Source organism: Varroa destructor, unplaced genomic scaffold (assembly GCF_002443255.2).
Source record: "Varroa destructor unplaced genomic scaffold, Vdes_3.0 BEIS01000007.1, whole genome shotgun sequence".
Classification (NCBI taxonomy): domain Eukaryota; kingdom Metazoa; phylum Arthropoda; class Arachnida; order Mesostigmata; family Varroidae; genus Varroa; species Varroa destructor.
In genome coordinates this window covers 28,877,912-28,899,823 of record NW_019211460.1, presented here as the reverse complement: position 1 = coordinate 28,899,823, position 21,912 = coordinate 28,877,912, and the positions used below count along the sequence as shown (strand labels likewise).

General features: G+C 39.5%; 3 protein-coding genes across 17 annotated transcripts in view; 2 read left to right on the top strand and 1 right to left on the bottom strand.

The window, feature by feature from the left end:
• Window positions 1-5,224, bottom strand: part of LOC111253828 (uncharacterized) — a 62,914-nt gene extending 57,690 nt beyond the window's left edge. For 6 of the 8 annotated variants that reach the window (XR_015317972.1, XM_086976139.1, XM_086976141.1 and 3 more), the window contains exon 1: window positions 601-739. The gene's annotated coding sequence lies outside the window, so the exon portion shown is untranslated. Of the gene's footprint in view, window positions 1-600; window positions 836-903; window positions 1,003-5,083 lie in introns of those variants that run through there. The other 2 variants (XR_015317971.1, XR_015317973.1) reach the window with 2 other exon arrangements.
• On the top strand, window positions 1,298-5,385 carry LOC111253827 (uncharacterized). Of its 3 annotated transcripts, XM_086976131.1 has the most exons (6): window positions 1,298-1,439; window positions 1,996-2,122; window positions 2,925-3,051; window positions 3,222-3,342; window positions 4,362-4,596; window positions 5,111-5,385. In XM_086976131.1, the coding sequence occupies exons 3-6, from the start codon at window positions 3,047-3,049 to the stop codon at window positions 5,284-5,286; spliced, it is 537 nt and encodes a 178-aa protein (XP_086832257.1). In that variant the 5' UTR covers window positions 1,298-1,439; window positions 1,996-2,122; window positions 2,925-3,046; the 3' UTR covers window positions 5,287-5,385. The 3 variants fall into 3 exon arrangements, with proteins under 3 accessions (XP_086832257.1, XP_022669633.1, XP_086832256.1); XM_022813898.2 differs by lacking the exon at window positions 1,996-2,122 and having other exon boundaries at window positions 1,306-1,439; window positions 4,365-4,596; XM_086976130.1 differs by lacking the exon at window positions 1,996-2,122 and having other exon boundaries at window positions 1,306-1,439.
• Window positions 5,386-6,768: 1,383 nt separating this feature from the next.
• On the top strand, window positions 6,769-16,836 carry LOC111254801 (acylphosphatase-2-like). Of its 6 annotated transcripts, none has more exons than XM_086976135.1 (9): window positions 6,769-6,874; window positions 8,462-8,602; window positions 9,562-9,718; window positions 13,256-13,336; window positions 13,903-13,964; window positions 14,752-14,768; window positions 15,197-15,306; window positions 15,862-15,901; window positions 16,387-16,836. In XM_086976135.1, exons 4-9 carry the CDS (start codon window positions 13,257-13,259, stop codon window positions 16,459-16,461), a joined length of 384 nt encoding a protein of 127 aa, XP_086832261.1. In that variant the 5' UTR covers window positions 6,769-6,874; window positions 8,462-8,602; window positions 9,562-9,718; window position 13,256; the 3' UTR covers window positions 16,462-16,836. The 6 variants fall into 6 exon arrangements, with proteins under 6 accessions (XP_086832261.1, XP_086832258.1, XP_022671767.1 ...); XM_086976132.1 differs by having other exon boundaries at window positions 9,318-9,718; XM_022816032.2 differs by having other exon boundaries at window positions 9,232-9,718.
• Window positions 16,837-21,912: the final 5,076 nt, after the last annotated feature.

Sequence of the window (21,912 nt, the reverse complement as noted above, 5' to 3'; positions counted from 1 at the left end):
ATAAATACAATACAAACAAACGTTGACTAGCTGAGACAATACAAAACAGCAATTGACTGTACACGTGGATACAGCAATGCATACCCGGAGTGAACGCTTCACTCACAACATTAGTGGAATATATCCGTTCATATCCAACCTTGTTAGCAGTTAATTAATTTTTACTTTAGGAATGCATGTGATCTTCAATGTTTCAAGCGGTAATTCTACAAAGGCTGCACAGGCTATGACAGGGGTGACTTGTGAAGTCGACACTGTTGTGCCTGACTGACCGAAAGACCACTCCTGAGCCACTTTCATCTCACCCGTTTTCATTTAATTTGTCAAAAAATCATATGCTTTTCTTAAGAAACTGTTATACGTCAATACACCGATAGCGGGGCATACAGCCAGAAAGCGTATTGATTCCACACTCAGATCGTGATGCGGATCGGCTGTCTTTAGCAGGCATAGACCACTCTGACTAGCACAACCATATTGAGACGCTTTTTTCCTTAGGTCTCTTCTAATCGACCTACAATCGAACACAGACATATATACCTAGACACCTGCAATTCTTTTACGATGCTATGCCCTTTTGATACATGCGGTCATACTTACGCCTTGACATGCTCGTACAATAAACAGCTCCCATTCGTAGCGCGTCCAATGATCATTTGTACCGATTGACAGCGTGTCGGATAAGTGATAGGTTTGCTCTCTCTAAGCGAAACCGGCATCAGTCGTCAACAATTGGCCCTGCGTTGAACTCGACAACTTCACCACGGAGCTTCTCTTACTTGGATCCGGTAACCGTAATAAAGAATCGGCAGGCCATTTACAATGGGGAACGTCACTGATAGACACAAAGAAACAGAGAGGAAAAGGGCAGAGGTAGTATCATTAAAACACGACGACTATTACCAACGAACGTGAGTTGTATTCCTCGAGCCTACCACAGGCTATCGACTCGTCGATGCTAGCTACAATTGGCTGACTGTGCAGCATGAATCTCAAGCTAACGACAAGTACTTGCAAGCGCGTACTGCTACCTCTTTTATAGAATGTAGCCGAAATCAGTGCATTTGTTACCCTCAGCTAAACCAGTAGGGATAAATGTGGCCGTGGGATGAGCAATAATTGACTTTTTACCCGATTGACATTGCCTTAAAAAGACATTACGGTTCCAAAAGGAGGCTTGAGGAAGAGGCCCCACTTTCGACTACCACTGGTCGGAGCAGGTCGCCGCTAAGATTGCGAGCGTCAATTAGTGCCGCTGGCTAGTCGGTGTATGGAGGCCTGGCGATAGGCCTATGCTGTTTCAGCCATGCCATCGCGATCAAGGGCAGCACGCAGCTCAGCGGCACCATCAACACTGCACGCACACATCATCAAGCTCGTGTTTTTCGTGTTGACGTTTCTCGTGTTTGTGATTCTGCAAAACTCGCTGGTGTATTTTGGTGGGTTATTAGGCGAAATAGAAATTTTTTGTTCGGTCGCTTGTAACAAAGGGTGTGCGAAACAGAACAGAGACACTGGCAGAAGTGTAACAAGTTGTGGGATTGAATTCCATAGCTTATTATAGATATTGAATATGGCACGCTGCGTGGCCAATTTCTCACTATTTCAAACATGAAAAAGATGACGTAGCTTCAAGTGCTAAGCGACCTGTAGGCTTGACAAAGCGTCACTGGATGCAAAACGATACTGTTCGTTAGGTTGATTCGCTCTCATTAAAGATCTGTCAGGGCCAATATTAACTCTAATGTACGAGTCAGCGATTGCGCAACAGTGATTCGGCCTAAGCTGCTAAAGGTTTACATCGAAGAAACAGAACGTCTATGCAACTCCCTTCATACAATGCAGTTAATCAAACTGGCGCTAGTGGCTTCTTTAAATCTAAATTAATAAGAATGTTACTGTTGGAGGAGGTGTTCCCGACAAAGAACTCAAAAAAAGTTTGCGGCAATGAGTGTAAAAGTCTAGCAAGATGTTAATAGCTATTCCTTTTTGCAGAGTTTCCGTTACTTACAACTACCACACATGTACTGAAGGAGCATATTAGCGTAACGCTACATGTTTTGTATTAGTTGGATTAGACTGGGCAATTCCTTCCTCGAAATACCAGCTCCATATTAACTAGGTACGAACTTGATTATTTAGCCACGTAATACAGCATATACATACTGTTCATATAGGGCCCCGTATCTGTCTCTGTAGCACTCTGCTACAGATTACTATAGTTAAGCCTTAATGTTCTAAACCGTCCTATTTGGAAATGTGTTTGGTCATTGTTCGCACCATTTTCCTGAACCTTCGGGCAGCCGGTTTTTAACACATAGGTGCCCTTCAGCAGCAGAGTGGCTTGAAACTCCTTCCCGATCTTATTATTGCCAAAGCCATGTACCTAAAATCAGGCGACAGACAAGTCGTAGTGGCTTAGTTCGAATAAAACAGTTAAACTTATACTTTGAAATATTTTAGAAGATATATATTAGATTCATAAGGGGGGTATTCTTAGCATCTGCCAAGCGCAATTTGAGTCATTTTGTAGAGCATGAGAAGACCAGCCACTTTTTTTTCTCGATTTAGCAACACGTGTAATTGAGTCTGCTTTGTCAGAATTGTGCACAGCTTTTTTAAGACTCATTTTTTCAATGCGATTTCAATTAGTGACATTTTCATTTTAAAATGAGAGCTCGAACTAGCTTTCATAACATCGGAACATGGCTGTGCCGTTTCGAAGATGATCCTAGTTATCTACTAGAGCTCAACTGCGGGATCTGGCATTAGTCTTACTATTTCTTTAATAGAGCTAGCGTATCCTTGAGAAATAAATTGTCTTATCAATAAAACGTTTTTTCTCGATATTTTCTTACTTGAAAATGCTGGCGCACGACAACCGTCGCGTATTTTTTTCCGTTTTGACCTAACAACTGTTTCAGATAAAATATGGAGCCAATTTCGACTCGAACTGACTGGAATCCCGTGGTGGATTATAGTTTTGGCAGCTATTGGCACGTTAACAATATTCTGGATACTTTTTTTAGGAGTCGACCAATTAATTATGAGGTAAGTATGAAAAACACAACCCAAAAGCTATAAAAAAAAATGTACACTTTTTTTTGTCTATATATAACTTTAAATAGTATACATCCCAACAAAAAGCGCAGAAAAAATGTGCTCTACAAACGCCATTGAAATGTTTGTGTTTTTCGGTACCAACCGCATACCAAAATCAGGATATCAGGACACTATCGAAATGACTGCGAAACCCTGAGCTCGGATTTGGAGTCAGACGATAATTCGGATGTCGAGGAAGGGCTCTTACAAAAAAAGTACAGCAAGGAACCTTTGAATAAAGTACGTTTTTAATAATATTTAATATATAAATGTGTTGCTTTATTTCCTCCGCACAAACATCCGTGCTCACAGCACATAGATGCTCCCAAACTACCCTGATATGCCAGAATCGCATACATTCTAGACGTAAGATCTCTAATTGTGTCCATTTCAGTTTGTATAACTGAATAGAGATCAAAAGCAAAATTTTTCCTTCACTTAGTTCACAAATGTGCAGCTTGTCCTAACTGAATTCAGATACAATATTCTTAGAGCGTCATTTGCCTAACAGCGTCACGAAGTATTATAGAATCGTGTTACTAATTATTAAGCGCATCTATAGACCATATGCATATAAATATTTCAATAATAAACGGAAAGCTTTCCTTGTAACGTGTTTGCTTGCCAACCTTAAGGACACGCGATGTCTAGGCTCGAATCGCGCCACAAACACACTATGCCTTGTACTGTGAGCTAGACCTCTAATGGAAGGCCGAACGTACGACTCTAAATATTCAGTTTACATCAGCCATGATCAATAACAATTGGATAAACCACTAAGGCTATACCTATATTTTTTACTGGACAGGGGCAGCTCAGGGAGAAAACCAGAAATTTTTAGAAGCTGTAAGCAACCGGGAATCAGTTTGCTCCCTGTGGTTATTGTTAAACGCCTTCGTTAGAACATTTTCCTACCAAATAATGATAAACTGAATGCTCTTTTATAATTATGAAATATAATTAGGGTCGTTTGTGGTTCGCTAAACCTTAACATTGAAGCCTAGACTCCAGTGAGACAATCCGTGAACAATCCGCTAGAATTAGATTGTATGAGTGTCCTTTTACAGAGAGTCCATAAATCAGTTTTACCCTAGCTTAAGCTAGAACCAACTTGTCGATTTTATGGGTATTTGGTAAACTAATTCAAACTGATGTGGCGACATGCAGCGTATATACTAAAAGTGCGTTGTAGTGGTCTTATAACCATGGAAGTAGGATTACAAGAGTTCTTATGTGTTTCATATTGTCGTTCACCGAAGCAGAAGGCACACACGTGCTCACAAAAACCGTCTCACTCAGCCAGAAGTTTCGCGGGAAAGGAAAAACGGCCTGGTGAAGGTCATTCAAGGTCTCAGGATGGGTCCCAGGGAAACAACTATGGAATCGTTCAACAATCAACCGGAGATCAACAGGGGAGTGAAAAAAAAGATCAGGATTCGCAAAATCCCACGGATGTCGATGTAGCCGTCCGTCCTGTCGACACAACTATTGCAGGTAAAAAAAAAAACAGCTAAAAAACGTATACGTTCAAAACACATGAATATAGGTACGTATAAACATTTGATATATGTGTATATGTATATATATAATATATAGGACATATTGAAATTCAGAATTTTCGGCTTTATAAAATACACGGACCACAGTTCTATATACATGTTATTTACCAGGGAATTAAAATTAACGCTTAGAATATAACAGGCGCGCTTAAGTTTCTTAAAGACCTGTGCTCCAATAGGCAGTACTATACATTTTTCATCTTACTATATAAATCCAATTACGGTGGCCAAAACCACTTTCGTCATATTGGCGTATCATATACCATAGCATTTTTCCACCAAGCATACCCGTCGAAGGTAAATATTAGAAGTCCAAACATACATAAAGGAGTAACTTTATATAGACCTGGACTTCAAGAAACGTCATGTTTTACATTAACAACGAAAAAATATTATGAAAAAAAACACGACATTTGGCTTACCTAATTAATGCCTCTAATTTTTTTTAGCTGGCGGCGAGGCGCGGGTATCACCAACCTACAATGTGTCTCTGATGAGCTTCTCAAATGATAACGCACAAGAATCCGGTTATTTGTACGGGTCCAATCGTCCCTACAATCCGATGTATCCTTCGGCTCCAGCAATGATGCAAAGCGCGCCGGCGTGCTTTAAAAGAAGCTTTTAATTCAAAATATTGTTAATAAAAAAAATATGATAAAATTAGAATATGGTAACAGTAAGCTGCTGTTGATCAGCTAATAAAGTGCTTGATTTTTAGGCTAAACGCATGCTTCTTTTCCCATCCCTTCGATTAGTATAGTTGATAAAAATTTATACGACACCAGTGTTGAAATTTGCAGAGCCCGTGTAGAGGTAATTTAGTGAAGGCAATAGGTCAACGGACCTGCTGGAAGCATTTTTAAAGAAATACTTTGAACAAATAAATAAATCAGCTAAATACTCTCGAACGTTCCTGTCATCCAATTGCGCCTTCGGTGTGTTGTTGTGTCATATGGTATATACAGTACGTTTTATATACAATTCCAGTTAGATCATGTTCGGAAAATAATGCAGCCCTAAATCCTCTCTCTCTAAAAGCAATAAAAAAGCTCAGTGGGTTCACGACTTCGCTTTTATCACTACCCGTTTTTCACAGGCGGTTTAATAACAGGCGAAACTTAAGTTAATTACTTTTGCTATTTCCAAGCGTTCAGATTATACTATAAGGGCCAATATATTTGAGTCAAATATCAACAAAATATTTTAAAGGTCCGCAAAAAGGCTGTAAGAGAAGAACGTTGGAAGCAGTCCAATACAGTGAATACGAATGGATAAACAAACAAGATTGATTCTAAACTACAAGTATCCAGATGTCCGACACGGGTTGTCTGTTTTTTTAACCTTTTAACCTCTCTAGCCTCTGCTAATGGCCGGGCACTCTATCCCGAATGGGAATTACTTGATGCATCTTCTATGCGTGTTCGCTGCATTTAGAATATGTATTAAGAAGACGAATCCTTTACAGTAAATATGTGGGACATAATTACGTAAACGTATATGTCAGGAGCAGTCGAAATTGGTTAAGTCTTATGCCGTCCTTAAATCAAGTATTATCATCATTCTTGAAGTAGTACAAGGCCGGGCACCACAAAGGTGAAATTGTGCTATTTACTGATGCTGTTATACTATATATGTAAACGAACTTGTAGCTTCGATACTTAGTCGTCATAAAATATATTCTATTCTAAAGCTATAATTTCGACAGTAATCGTTATACTTACTGTACCTATTAATACGTGGTATCTGTATATATATAACCTGTGTATGCATCAATAATTAAGCTCCTGTTAATTTCAAAGTGGTTTGCCGAGCAGCAAAATTGTTCTATCTAGTAAATTGTAACAGAGCTTCATTTACCAAGACAGCTTTGCAGTCTCTATTCCTCACCAAAAACGGTTCCAGGGTTTCATCGATCGAAGACGCTGCTTCGTCCTGAAAATAAGCGCAGTTAAGGCCCTACTGTGGTGTGGTCTTTGATGTCCGTCGGGCATAATCGCGCAGGCTCTAGCAAGCAAGCCGAGTTAGCGGCGATATCTATGTAACATTGATGATTCTGCCGGAGACCGAGACCCGCGCTCTCTGTCAGTAAGCTTCGGTGCGTGTACCATTGTTGTTGCGTCACACTAGCTTTAGCGACTGTGTTTGGTCATTCAGGTGAAATCGACCCACAGATCGTGTGGCCCCATTGAAAACGGACGTGCCTTGAAACTTAAGTATATATGACGAATGCAAAATGGCAGTGTGACGTCTAGCAAAATTCGAAAGAGCTAAAGGATTTTTGATCGCACGTTGGCATAGCGACTACACATCACTTCGAATATTTTTTTTTACTTCTCAAATTCTCAAGCACAGCTTATTAATAAGCTATCAACCTTTAGGTTCAGTTCGACATAATCATGGCCTATTTTCGTTTCTTAAGGGCATAAGCTATATGATGTTTCAACCTGCTATTGGATATACCAGTGAGTTTACATGTTATACGTGTGATGTGTAACAGATACACTAGGAACGGGCTTCGTACTGCGATGTCCTGTGTGGGAATTTTAATTTTTTTATATCCAATACTAAAGCAGTTTATATCCCACGAGTGAAGGTGATGTGATAGGCACGAGTACGTGTAGTGTGCTTACATTTTCCACTGAATTCTGCTTTCATTCATTTCTAGATTTTGAAAGCGCGTGTAGCTCTAAATTCACTGCTGTAGTATAAGAAATCTCCGCTGTTTCTATGAGTGTGGGGCTACATACTCCTACCTAGTACTTAAGCGTAATTGTATTTTATTTGCTTAAGCTGTCTCTGTTTTAAGTAGTTTGTTTTCTGTGCAGGTATGCTAATTAAAAATTACCTGCAGGGTGGCGGGGGGCGGTGATATTATACTCTACATGCTACCAGCCGATTAAACCCGCTGGGCACCAGTTAACTAAACAGAACATCTCTGGAAAGGAACAGATACTTTGATAATGTTACCTAGCAAGCGACTGCATCGATCTCATTTAGCAAACGCTCGGCAAATATGCTATGATAGAGCCCTATTGGTCTATAGATTTTACTCATGTTTACCTAAGATGCACAGTTTATTCACAACTATAAAGTTCCGATCCCAGCTTTACCTGTGAAGCAATTGAATTCAAAATATCCATCTAAGCCTAGCTTCTATCATAGCCGAGATACTGGGTCTCACCGAAGCACCCAGCAATCATCGCGCCACGCCAAGTAAGAAAATACAGTTCAGTACGCTAGGGGAGGACTAGCCGATTTTTGTTTTTTCGTTGCTTTTCGTGCGATAGTGACTGCCGAATGGAATCACAGCACTACTCAACGACCTTAGCTTCATCTCGTTCCATTTGCGTCCGTCAGCAAGCACACGGATCTTCATAATTTACATACCTGGTCATAATAATTATCATTCATAATATGTGTCGATCCAGCGCTGGCTAAATGCAAACCCCTAACTGCTCCGTCAATTTCTAGTAAGCACCCCATAAACAAGTCCAATTATCTTGTGGCTGGACCAGCCCAAGCGAGAACTCATGGCATATGTCCTATTACAACGAGACTTTGGACGTGTACTAATATGCTGTCTTTAGAACGCTTGAGTCGCATAAGATTAGTGGCAAATAATTCACTACAAAACATGGTATAAGAACGCCCTGATTTTCTACACCCCTTAATATCATCGGGATCGCGAGAGCAACAAATAAAGCTATACATCTTGACGAAGACTAGAAGCGCAATGGGCGAGAACGTCTCACGTCGCTTGGGTGACCTTTAGTAACTTTTGGCCATTATTTGTGCTGTAGGGCGTGTTCGTAGACGTATCTATCGGCTTTGCTAGACGACAAACGTAATAGATGGTTACAGTGGCAGGTGGGACAGATGTACAAGGACCAGTAGTAGAGATCTGAGTGAGAAGGACTGCGGCTACTATCGGAATACTTAAGGTACCTTTTGGCCAAACAAATGCGCAGAGACAATTGTCCTCAGTCGTTTAGTTTAAGAATAGCATATTTGTTTGCTTACTGTACACCTGATGTTCACCTAATTGACAACAGCTTACCCTTAACAGCTGATGATAACGTTGATTTATTCCTATTTCAATGACAATAGCAGTTTTATAAATGCTATATCATCGTATTGTTTATTGAAATACACATACTGTTCTAATGGATACGTTAACGCTGAAGCGAATACATTTCGAACAGTGCACGAATATGTCCGTGCTCGTTGGAAAAAACAGAGCCTTCTCGAATTGGTTTTACTGCAGTAGTTTCAACGGAATTCCTTCCACTCCTTTTACCTTGAATACACCTATATATATATATATATATATAGATATAGATATATATAGATATATATATGTATATAAATTGAATAATATGAATAAAGCTAGCCGGAAATGACTTTTGTCTATAATAGGTATATACTGCGAGCCTATATCGATTCTAAAGTCACAGAAAGACTAGGCGCGGGTGCAACGTCCACTTGCACGCGATGCAGCTGCTGGTCTTGTCAGAAGGACAAAAAAACATTTTACTGTATTCATAGTCCTAGCCCACTTGTTTTACCGCAGTGACCTCCGCCGGTAGGGCGTTCGTAAGGTTTGTCCACCTATAGCCTTATGTCTTGTCGTGTGATGTCTGTCACCGTACCTCTCAGTGGCAGATATGTAGGCTTCGTTAGACGAAGCGACACGCTGGTGCAAATAACGCGAGGGTGGCTGAGACAGTAAGGGAAACCCATTGCTTGGCGGCCAGGCAGGGCGATGGTTAAAGGAACCCATCAAGAAAAGCTAGTCTACTGCTGGTGATTGCTTTGGGCCCTCCCGAAAATCTTTGGTATTACTCTTCAACGAGAAAGGCTGTGCGAGGGTGAGCTGCCTAAACGCCGCATTTCCTTCCAGCAATCTCAAACAGTCTATTTGTGCGGAAATCAACAAGCCAGGAGGAACAAGGATTGAAGTGAATCGTAGTCGCACTGTCGAAACGAGCAAGTTAAGCTAAACTATTCTCGTTGCATTGGGCTTGCCTTTGAAGTTACGCTATTCCACATATCCTCAGGTAGGACGATTCACACAGATTAAATTCATTCAATAAACCTGTTCATAATGTAGTTATTGCTTCGATATTTATGCGCATGTAAAAATGTGCAAGCATGCTGATGAGTAAAACCCATTTTTAACAATTTGGAAAATTTCCCTTGGTTATCGTTGATAGTATTGGTTTCAAGTATGAACCAACAACGTAGGAAATAGTGTGCTTTCCAAAAGGACAATATTGCCCTTTGAGACTAAGGGCTGTTAAGACACGAACGAAACAGGACAAATGAAATCAATACAAGTGCCAGCACGTATAAGAACAGGTACCAGATATCGCGAGCAGTGAAGTTAGGTTTTATTAGAGCTATACACGTATTGTCTCGTGAACGTGTCCTATTGTTGTAACTCGGGTTCGAACAATTATTTTTATTCATTAAAATTCGTCTTCATCGTGGGTGGGTAGGTAATAATTCAATTGATATTATATATATTGATAATTAGGGGTTTTAATTCTTGCAACAAATGGTCCAGTTAAATTACGATGTTGGCAAAAATAGCCTTTTAAAAACAACAGCTAGTTAATGATTCAAGGAGGGAAGTGTTATGGCTGAAGCTTTTTAACATCCGTATCACCCACCAAGTTGATGTTAACATTATGCATAATTATTTCTATTGCCTTAATCAAATATAATTACCCGCATGCAGTTTAGGAGAGCTAACTTCGCGAGAACTTGAGTTTAACTCCACATGTAAGTCTCTATATTTTGTTAGGCGTTTCATCAGAAACTTACTTGAAAACTACTGCACCTAAATTCAGTTTAAGCCTACGTTACAGACTGGTGAAAAATGTGAAGCCTCGAGATCAGATAAAAGGTGCCTTGCATCCTCTTATCACAGTGGTGGGTTTTTAGTGTGCCCGAAACTTTTATCTCTAGCGAATCTCGTATGATTTAGATAACATTTGGCAAATTGCACCCTAATATTACACTCCGCTGTCAAAGAAACGAATCTGAAATTGATCAGAACACAAAGATGCTAAAAGTACCGGTCGGTAATTGTTTAGTAGCTAGGTTGACTTCAAGATTTTTCCTCTTATGTTGAGGCCGTGTAAACCGCTTTACTTGTAAATATAATTGAAAGACTCGCTCATACCTGAAACCAATAGGGACCATATGCCACTTTTTCAAGTTGTCACGCTTAAAGGTTAACGGTTACCTATGAATATCTAAAGGTCATGCATACATGGAAGCAGGTTTATGGCCCATATCACTCTCGTTCTTCCATATTTCGACACCGTCAAATTTCCGTTACCCCTTACTGTTGATCATCGGTGCCATCATGCTGCTTACATAATAAAGCGTCTACCTCGGATGAGATCGGTTTAATCATCATGAGTACGCCAGATGTTCACAAGTTACCGCAAAGCTCATACGAGATGATTTCATGTACTTTAGACACGATATTGGTTGGATACGTACTTGATGCGTCATTTCTGTATTATATATAGTATTCATGCAATAGTAATGAAAATTAGCGGACCATACGGTTCGGACCTCATACTTGAGCTAAGCTATATATGTTTTCTCCTTTTATTTTTTAGGGAATACGTTTTGAGCAGCTATCCTGACTCCTTTTTTTAAGGATACGCGAATCTAATTTGCGTCCACTGTTAAATAAAATGTTAGAAAATACTTCTCCATAAGCCGAAAATTCAAACCAATCTTGCCTGTCCACGATGCAACAAGATTCAATTGACTTCATATATGAATTCGGTACAAAGCTAGCCTTTAACAGCTTAATTTATTGACCCTTTAGCGCCTTATCGAACAATGCTTAGCGAATATAAACGTATTCTAGAACAAGCAACAGCCACTTGCAAATGACACATTCGTAGTATTGTGGTTGCCTGGAGATGGGTTTGCGTTAGCACACATATCTAGAGTACTTATCTAAAATTCAAGTTACTCACGTTCCCTTTGTTTGAAACGCCGATCAACGAACAACCTACAAGCATTTCGAGTTTTGCTGGTAGGTCGTCATGCGCTCTAAGTTGAAAGTAACCTCCTATTCGAGGACATATATCATCGTAACGTAACCATACGAATACAAGTGATAGTCATGCAAATTTATATTACGTCCTGTCAATTACCTGTAATATCATGACAGGTAACTGTATACTTTTAAACACCTTCATATCTTATGGCTTTGTCATTTAGCCTTCATAGTTATCACGGCATAGATGAGAAACTAACGTTTCTTAGCTTTGCTTCTAATACTAATTCACTACGATCTGTTTTAAAACTAGTTCACTATTCTCTGAATTAAAATAAAGGCTGTGGATTAATTTTAATCTATGAGGGCAATCATGATTACCTAGTTTATCTTCGAAGTTTCGGTATTTCGGATTTTTTTTTTAAACAGTTTCGTCTATACCCTAGTTTCTTATTGAATATATCTGCCACTTAATTCATTAGTTATTACTTCTATTTGGATACAATGGTACTCGTTGTTTAATAAATTAATTAATCCAGAGTGGGCTCAATTCTCTATGAACCAAGCCAGAAGGGGTAGCTTGCTTTTCTAAACAGCTTCGAGTATAGTCCTAATTCCGAGGCGAACGAGCTTGCACAAGCAAGCGTGCTACATATTATAGCACACTGCATATTGAATTTCAATTAGGGAGCTAGAAGTTTTTTTTTGAATATGTGTATGAAATCCTGCAAGTTTCTTACTTGCCAGAAATTCTTACTTGGATAATGGATCTTAAGATTGAAATAAACGACTATTTTACTATTGGAACATTCACGGTAGGATTCGCAAGTTATGTGATCTACCCAGCGTCGACGCAAAGTCCGTCCGTTCATTAACTGACCCAGGCTGTACCAAGCTTGACTTTTCCCATTTTATATTAGGTGTTAGGTGGTATACATTTCTAAAGCGTTACCAAAACTTCAGTTAGGAAAGACTACAGGCCAAAGTCTCGATCGCTGTGGTCTTGGCATCAGCGCTATTCCAGGCAGAACTCAGACCTTTAGTGACCCGCTCTCAAGTGTTTCTATGCTACTTTTTTTGTGACCTTTTGGTAACCAAGTGGTAATGCTGGTAGTGCATTATGCTGCTGCTTGTTAAACACTCTTTAATTGCCGGTAATGGTCCGACCCATGCCGATCATTGTATCTGATGTGTTAAAGGCGATCTAGAAAGAGGAATGCCGCATGTTCATTTGTTCTCTAGACAGACGCGCCCAAGTATAACAAAGCCAGAGGTTGGTCTTATTCGATTACTGCTGTTAGTATTAATCGTTAATTTTGTGTTGCCGAACCACAAAGTGTATTTTTCCTTTTTTGTTAACCAAACCTGTCGATTTATCTTGTTCTGTGGCTGTATAGTGACCTGGCAAGAAAATGGATTTGAGTCAGGGTTACTACGAGGACAAAATCGTCAAAGCATGTCCGCAATGGATAAGACACAAATACTGAAGTATATAGATGTACACATAGTAGAGCAATAACTTTTGTATTTCCGTATTTCTCACGCCCAACTTCTGTTACCTTTACAGAATGCCTATCTCAGTATATATTCCACGTGCTCGGCATCTCCCGCGCTACGGGTTGTTGGATAATCCCTACGAAAATAATAGGTGAGACAGCGAGAGGATTGTCTAAGGGGCTTTCGGTGTGCTAAAAGCATTCACATTGGAAGAAAATGTAAATCAACTTATTATTCTTTTACATTCCGATGATTACGATGTGTAATCGCTGCTAGCAGTGACGCTAGTAGATGCTAGCTAGGACATTTGTTTGCCTATCTAGATTTGGGACGCGTGATGGCCTAAGGTCGAATTCGCTTCTTCCACTTCGATTCGCGCTGGAAGCCAGCCGTCTAATTGAACACCGAACGGCTTAGGCGCCGGGCGTAAAACTCAAAACATCTATAAGCTGTATGCCCCATTTAGGAATAGTGCTGCAAGGAAAGATTCAGTGCGTCTTTAAAAAGTATTTAAACGTTCGACACAGCATTGGAACTAAAATCTATATGAGCACGTAAAATGGTGAAAAGCAAGAAGGCTAAAAATATACAATTATATCTATAATTTTGAAATGGACTTGCTTACAATGTAAATAAGGCCGAATAAGAAGAGGTCAAATCAAGGAAAGAGTTTTTTTTATTGATATTTGGATATTATCAATCTGTTTATCTTTCTAGGGCACTTGTTCAGCACGAGCCCTTAGTGCAGGTGGACTTCGAATTGTTTGGCGATGTTGAAGGTAGGTATTTGTCTGACGCAATTTTACTGCAATAAAAAGCAGTAGCTTTAAATACCATAGGCGGTCCATTGAGCCGTGCACATGTATTAGACCGAAGCCTTATCATTAGCTTGAGTATTATTAAGTACCCTCTGAGCAAACTACGAAATTGCATAAGTATCGAGTACCATAGAATAGTTCTAACAGTCAGCCGCCTCACTTCTGCTGTCGATGCTCGAAATTCAACCTGCTGGCGCAAATGAAAGAAAGAGACGAGCTGTTATATAATAACTCGAAGACCAAATGGCGCCGTTTATATAGAACCGGCAGCATCTGTAACAATTTGTACCGTCTGCGGCGACTGCATAGCTAAGAGCAGCATACATAACGGGGCCGCAATGACTGACTATGAGAAGTACCCCGTCTTACTCGATACTTATGATATTCAGAGTTAACTAGCGAGGTATTCGGTAAACATCATTACCCGCTCTATCCATCTGTTATTTTAAACGATCTCCGCATGCCCTGAACAATCCATCTAACGGAGTTATTTGGGAGGAGAGTTTTTTATGCTGTTCAAAAAACTGAGCATACAACATACAAGATGTTCCTGTCAGTCTTTTCAAATGGATATATTATCCGTCTCAATATTTAGTTGAGACGACAGCTAAAAAGAATAATGTATAACATTTTCGATTGCCTAAAGCATGATGGATCAAGCATCAACATACATGCATGTGTTTATGAATACGTATTGTATTAGGAAATAGATCAATACATCATATTTAATAAGCTGTTTTCATTTCAGGGTTTAACTTCCGAGCGGTGAGTCTGATCTAATTATTCGATCGTCTTATGGATATTTACAAATTATCAGATAATACTTTGCGAGAAATAACAGAATTCTATTTATGACTCTAATATCTATGTTAATTCACACAGGTTATGTAGTATGCCTTGTTGGTAGCCCTGAAGGCAGCAAGCCTTATTCTCTTTTAACCAGAGGCTTGGCCATCTTTATGGTCGTGCAATAGATAATTTTAACTTTCATGTTCTCATCATAGAAAATAAAACATTGACATTTGTTTTTACAGTTTTTATTTTCCTTGCATGATTCGTCGTAAACTAATAACAATAACAATATGCTAACGTTGGTTTAATCTCCTGATCTTTTGCTTACTTATGTGAACGCCTAAACATCGGGTTCGTCAATGTGCTCTGGTGATGTTACGTCACGATTGTGTTGACAACAGTATGCAAAGGATAAGGCCCTTCAGCTCGGTGTAGCAGGGTGGATGAAGTGCTCCCGTTGCCATACGATCGTCGGCCAGCTTCAGGGCGACAAGGACCGGGTAAACGATATGTGAGTACATACCGCTACCATTTTACTACCTCGCAGGTGACGTTTGACTAAATCGCAATTCAGAACATTACAGCCTGTGTACTAATCAATGCAATCTTCCTCGGATGCATAACGCTCTTATAGGAAAGGAAATAAAGTGCCTGAAATATGCTTTTGCTATTTACTTTCTTCCACTTGACATCGGCGTATGACTTTCTCTGAGTTAACGCCTCCGGCTCATCCTACTGCCAAAACAACTCCTCGAAGTTATCCTCTCGGTATAGTACCAACCTACATCAGCCATGAAGCTATGATTTAAATGAATTGCTTGTTTTGACAAGGATTTTGCCTCATCTAGTTCCTGACTCAAAGTACGGCATTGAAATAACTGTAGATATGTGTACTCAAAGGGTATATTCAAACGGGGGCTTTATTTGCTGCTTTTGATGGTTTTAATAAAAAAAAACTTACGCAAGATTCGAGTCGTCTACTTGAAGAGATTATATTACCGTCGCTTACTTGAAGCACGCGAACACATATACGAAGCTGACTTGATTTTCTCGATCGAATTTACAGGACAAAATGGCTTGCTGCACAAAGTGCACCTGGATCAAAGGTAGGTATTCTAGAAAGTACTGGATATCCAATACGACTAGAGACAAAAGAAATTTTCTAAAGCAAATGTCACACATAGTTCAAAAAAGATGTAGTTAGTCACGCACGCATTGTTTACGTAGATGTGCCTGACGAAGAATAATTAGACACTCATATAATAAGATAGTGCAACAAAGCTTTAAAGGAAATGACTATACAGGTAAATCTATGACTGTGAAGCACTGACAAGGCCCCATGTCGTCACGAATTGACGAATGAAACATAGAAATACCTTATATTCATACGTGTAATATCTATCATTCTTAGAGGTCGAAACAAGTAACAAAACGACTAAGTACAGAAGTAAGGATCTGTCGAGTCGTAAAAAATCTTTTTACCGACCACTATGAGTAGGGAAAATCCTGTAGCAGTATTAAAAGCCCCGTACGATGTTTATAATAAAAATGGCTTAAAAAAAAAATATAAATAAGATGACTTGTATTTTAGGTTCGTCGCATGGAGCTGCGGCATTGGCAAATTATTGACGGCATGACGATGCGGGACTTTTCACTGCGCTTCTGAACACTGCCACGGTTCTATATATCATACACCCTCATTGTGGGGAAACACGTAATTTGATTATAATGTTTCAGCAGATAAAATCCTAATGTTACCCGATGAAATGGGGATGGATCTGTAAAAAATCCTGTAACACCGATTTCTCACACCAATTTGTTACAATTCCTTAGTTGAATAAAAAATACCGGTTGTTGCCTAGGATTTGACAGGCCAGTCGGATACTGTTGTCTATACACGAAGAACAATATTTGTGCACATAAGAACCTGATGTTAATAAGAATATGCCGTATGTAGTTGTACTGGAGGTGCAACCTGCTTATTAAGAATGGTCAGCTGTGTATTAATGGAGAATAAATGTAGGAGTTGCTTATGATCGTGGTCATGTGTAGTTATTTATGTTAGGTAAAAAAACATGTTAATACAATTTGACAATTTTTACCTTGGCGCATTCAAAGATGGCAACTGTGTAGTCTAGTTTATAGAGTGCGTTATAACTACATCAAGTGCACCAGAAGATACAGGTGACCGTAAAGATTAAGGCTGGGACAGCGGTTAACTTTTGTTATTAGATATTTAAAAGAGCGAATTTTTACCGATGTAATTTCTGGTCAACAGTATCAAATCAATAATTTATTCACCCTAGCTGAATGTCGATGAAAATTCCTATTAGGTCAAAGAGAAGATATCTGAATCTTAGTGAGAATTTGCAGAATTACTTAAAACCTTTTACGTAATATGACTCATTCAAATGTTATTGAGTTTGTAGAACAATGTTAGGGTTTTTCCAGATGTTCTGTTTTCAGATGAGTGTCCAGATATTGTCTGTTATCCCGCAGGGGACAACAGACAGGCAAACCCGCAGGCAAGATGGTTTACATTACAGTTATCCGGCATCTAAAGCACCTACATGTATCGTGACGCTCGTGGCCCTGATTTTCTACAGAGTCTATGGTGGAACCCATGCATAGCAAAGTGAATTACGGCATGCCTGTTGAGTCGGTTTGTCCCGTCCCACTCGTTATTCCTCATCGAGCCAAAAGCAAGAAAATCTCCACAGATATTCGCAAGTTCTTTTTCCCAGTTCTTAAAATTGGTTCTATAGGCTTCCATTACTGGGACTTCGATGTACATCCTGTGACGAGTCATCTAGGCGATATGCGACGTCATGTCAATAGATGTAGCTCTAGTCTAAAGACGCTTTAATACGATTTAATGGTCTGAAGGTCTTCACTAAAACCTTTTTAAATGTCGCGTATCTCATACTTTGCGACCGGAGATACGTTAGAATCGAACAAGCTGAGCGCACTAGCGAGAACAAGCAATTTGATTGTCCATGCAGCTAACACTGTCTTCGTGCGTCTGCCGCTAATGTGCGCGGTGTCGTTTTTGCCATTCGCACAAAAGAGCAACCCCAAGTACGGAAATCGGTTTATATAGGAAAGAGGGAACTTGGCAAGTTAAAATATGTCAGTGGTTGCTGCCCTGCCTCTCCTTCTAAACTTCATCGCCTCTGCCTTAGTCAAATATAGGGTCAATCCCGAATATATGACTGACGCGTGAAAGCCGGCTAAGGGTTGTTGTACTTGGAGCTTGTTCGACCCGTATTTCACCAAGTCATCTGCATATAAGATAGCTTCGATTGACTGGGGAGGTTCTTCAGCAAGATGGAGAATAGGAGCGAGCTTAGGTTGAGCCCCTAAGTCAGAGCAACTGTCTGTATGGAGTGCGGGAGTTCAGCTATTCAGTCGTCGACGGTTATCCTGTTCCCGCGGTGAGTTGGAACATGAAGACTGAGCATATGCATGAGACACTTAACTCAGCCAGCGCGAGCATAATCATGGCCCTCAGCACCAAAGTAGAAGGCCACCTTGAGGTCGACGAATAATGCACATAGCGGAATGTGCGCCACGACCTTGACTTCGACCGTTATGATCCTGCAGCGGAAAAGTAGCTTATGATGATCACTTCGTCGTTATTCCCAGCTTTGATAACATTTCACTGATTCATTAGGGCATAAAAGCTAATCAGGGAAATCGCCAAAACGGAGTCTAAAGTGTAAAACTCAGGTTGTACCTCGGTCATAAGCCTGAACGCCGTTTAGGCCTTCCGAGCAAAGCTGTAAGTATAGTTGAGCTACGGTTTATGCTTCCGGGAGTGGGGACGGAAAGACTGTACTGTAAAGTAAAGAATTTCAATTAGATACCGCGCAGAAATTTCAACATTCACCACGTCAGGTTCAGGTAGAACTTCGTAGGTGCGTTTCTGGAGCTTATCTACATCTAATTGTCGCGACGACGTTTGACTGTTGACGGTTTGCGTAGGTACAAGTTGGTCAATAAGGCCTAGCACCATCGGTATGAGCGCACGAATATTAGGCCCTCTGACAGTGAATAATTCTCATCTTGAAACTTTACCCAATTCGTGGTTACTCCAACCGTGAATATGTCTTAAAAGCCCACACTGCGCCCTGAATTCAGCAGCGTGCGCTGAAGTCGCCGCAACGAGGGAGAATGGGAAGACAGTATTTCCAGTCCACCGACGAGTTTCTCCACCGATAAATACGTTATTTCCGAATCAGATAGAGGAACATAGGCTGCTCCAGTATTTAGTCGTGAAGCATGTAAAGCGATAACGTTATTCTCCATTAGGCACGGCTTGAAATCGCTTATTTTATAATTGTAGAAAATGGTCTCTATTGGGTCGGTCTGGCCCAGAGCTTTTCATTGCGCAGCAGTGTACAGAATAAAGACGCGGTAAATTTAAAACGTTAGATTGCCTCAATTTTTGTTAGTACTAAAACCTCTTTACTATCCAGATCCTCCGGGCAGGAAAGCGCCATAGTTGTAATCACTTGACAGTTCCACTGTGTAATTCTTGCTGTATCATGCTATATAATAATTTACAATTTTAAATAGAACGTTAAAGCTTGTTAGTGTAGATTCTTGAATAATTTTAAACCTCTAAAGTGAGCCTCGATGAAAATACTATTTGAAATAACCTCGGGACAACACTTTGGTTTAGGACATGTTAGAAAACACAGCGGAAATCAAATCATACCCTGAAATCGTCTTGCGAGATTGTTATCGTAAAATGTACATATTGTTTATTCTGCGAATAATTGCGATACACGTGATTATTGTTATCTTAAAAACAGATATACCTATAGATTAAAGTAATATCTTTCCTTACTGTGATAAATGGGACAGTGTAGTGGACTTTATATATAATATGTGAATATACACGTAGAAACCTACCAACACTGAGCACCAATATAGCTTGCACATTCGCAAAGTAGACATGACTAGGCGCTACTTCATTGTTGTCAATCGACTTAGTAACTCGCCTGATATGTACGGATATTGTTCAAATGTTCTTTTCGTGCAATATTTTGTCCTTTCAATCAAGTTAACCCTTTATTTGCTAAATCGGTTAACTTGATATTAAACAAATGAGACTCAGGACCTACGCGCTTGGGTTCACACCGGAAACGTATGCTCTTGATGTTTAAACAAAAATATTATAGACAGAAAACTGATGGAAATATAATAAAGCGAACTCTTCCAATACAAGTGCATTTAATAACTTTAATTCAATGATTATTTGTCTATAAAAATGTTAGTTGGGTTTAAACTTCAGGCAATTAAGCTAGTTCAAAGAACGATAGAAGAGTATCGTGATAATAGGTTACGGAAAAGATGTCTGGTTATTGTAATGGTGCAGTGGTAACGTGTTTGTCGTCTGAAACTGAGAATTGACGCAGTTTGTTCCAGAAGCCAGTTGTCCGAAACAGTTTTAATGGCAGAATCGGCTGAAATATTTAAGAAAAATATGGTTTGCAGAGGACTGCAATACGTAAAGCATCTGCACCATTCAATGCAACTGTTGTTAGCTATTTTTATTACATCTAGCAGAGCATATGGAGATTTTTAACCACATTTCCATGTATATGTTAACCGTATTTGAAATTTCTAGAGGTCATCGGGGGCGGCTCACCTTGAAAAAGGAATCATCTTCTTCTTCCACAATAATAAAACCTTTAAATTTTACAATATTTTAAACAAGGCTAGTGCTTCAGTTTATTTAAACCGATTTATCTATACAGGCTTATGTACGTGAATGAAATTTATTAATAGACTTAGGCTGAAGCTGAAGTATCATTGACATAAACCCATTGCATTACTACTGCTAAAATTTTTGTGGGAAACACGCGATATCAATAAACCGTCTAACTTCAACGTTCCAAAAAGGTAAACACATGCTTAAACATTGCTACCTATGAGATTTTACTGAAGAGCCTTTTCACGATTTTTCTCTAAATAACAATGAATCATCCTATCTGTATCATTTTATCGTATGCTATTCGTTTCATTTATTTCTTTAATTTGATCGAATCTGACCAGATGTGCAAGTCACAATACGTACCTACTACAAGTGTTCTTTACATTACGTTGGTTTTGTTTTTGTGTCGCTGTTATATCCATACCATTTATTGAAGAAACAATCAGCAACCAAAGTTTTCGATTGTCCGATGGTTGTGCCTGTTGATTGTGTCATCAAATGAGACAATTACTATCTCTCCAACCTCTGAGTAATCATACTGACAATACATGGTCACCGTCGATTCGATGCGTGATTGTATGAGATCCAGTTAAGTCTTGTGTGATATCAACATTGATGCGTAATATCAATTGTAAAGTATATTTAGCAACAGGCTGTTGAAGTGTGTGTCTGGTTGGGTTTGGTCAAGCAAACGGCTAGCCTAAGATTTCTAGATGAGAATAATATAATAAATAAATTAAATAGCTAATAAACGATCGGTCAATGAAAACTAGATCAACAGGTTAAATCAATGTTTTTGAGGGCTACTTATTATGGAATTTACGCTGAGACGAAACCACGATAGGGTGAATTGCAGGTGGAAACTGCCTTGTTAGTATTGTATCTTCAACGCAGCGTTTGCTACAAATAAAAAGCGATTTTTTCTAATTGAAAACTTTTCCTGATTGGAGACATACACAGCACTCTAAACCTATTTCGCCCCACTTTATACATACGCAACCTTTTGCTGTGCGGCGCTCAGTTTTATGTTTGTGTATAATTTCGGGGCATCTGGCAATTTTAATAGTCCGATATCGCATTGGCCTTCCTGGTTTCAGCGGTGCTTGGGTAGAGATGCCGCTGCGAAGACGCCAGTAAAACGCGGCGGTATCCGAAGGCGCTTCCGCCAACACCAATCTTTACGTAAACTGGCTCTATAAAACAACAATAACAACAATACCAGCAGTCGATGCAGTGCTTCTCTGGGATTGTAATGACTTGCCAGACATGGCCATCCCTTTGCCTACTTGTTTTGTTGAATCGTTTTTATTCGACACAAAATGTACTATAACTTGTTATTATCAACTTGAAATATTTGTCTCAAAAATAAATGAGGGTGACTTTCGATATTCAGGG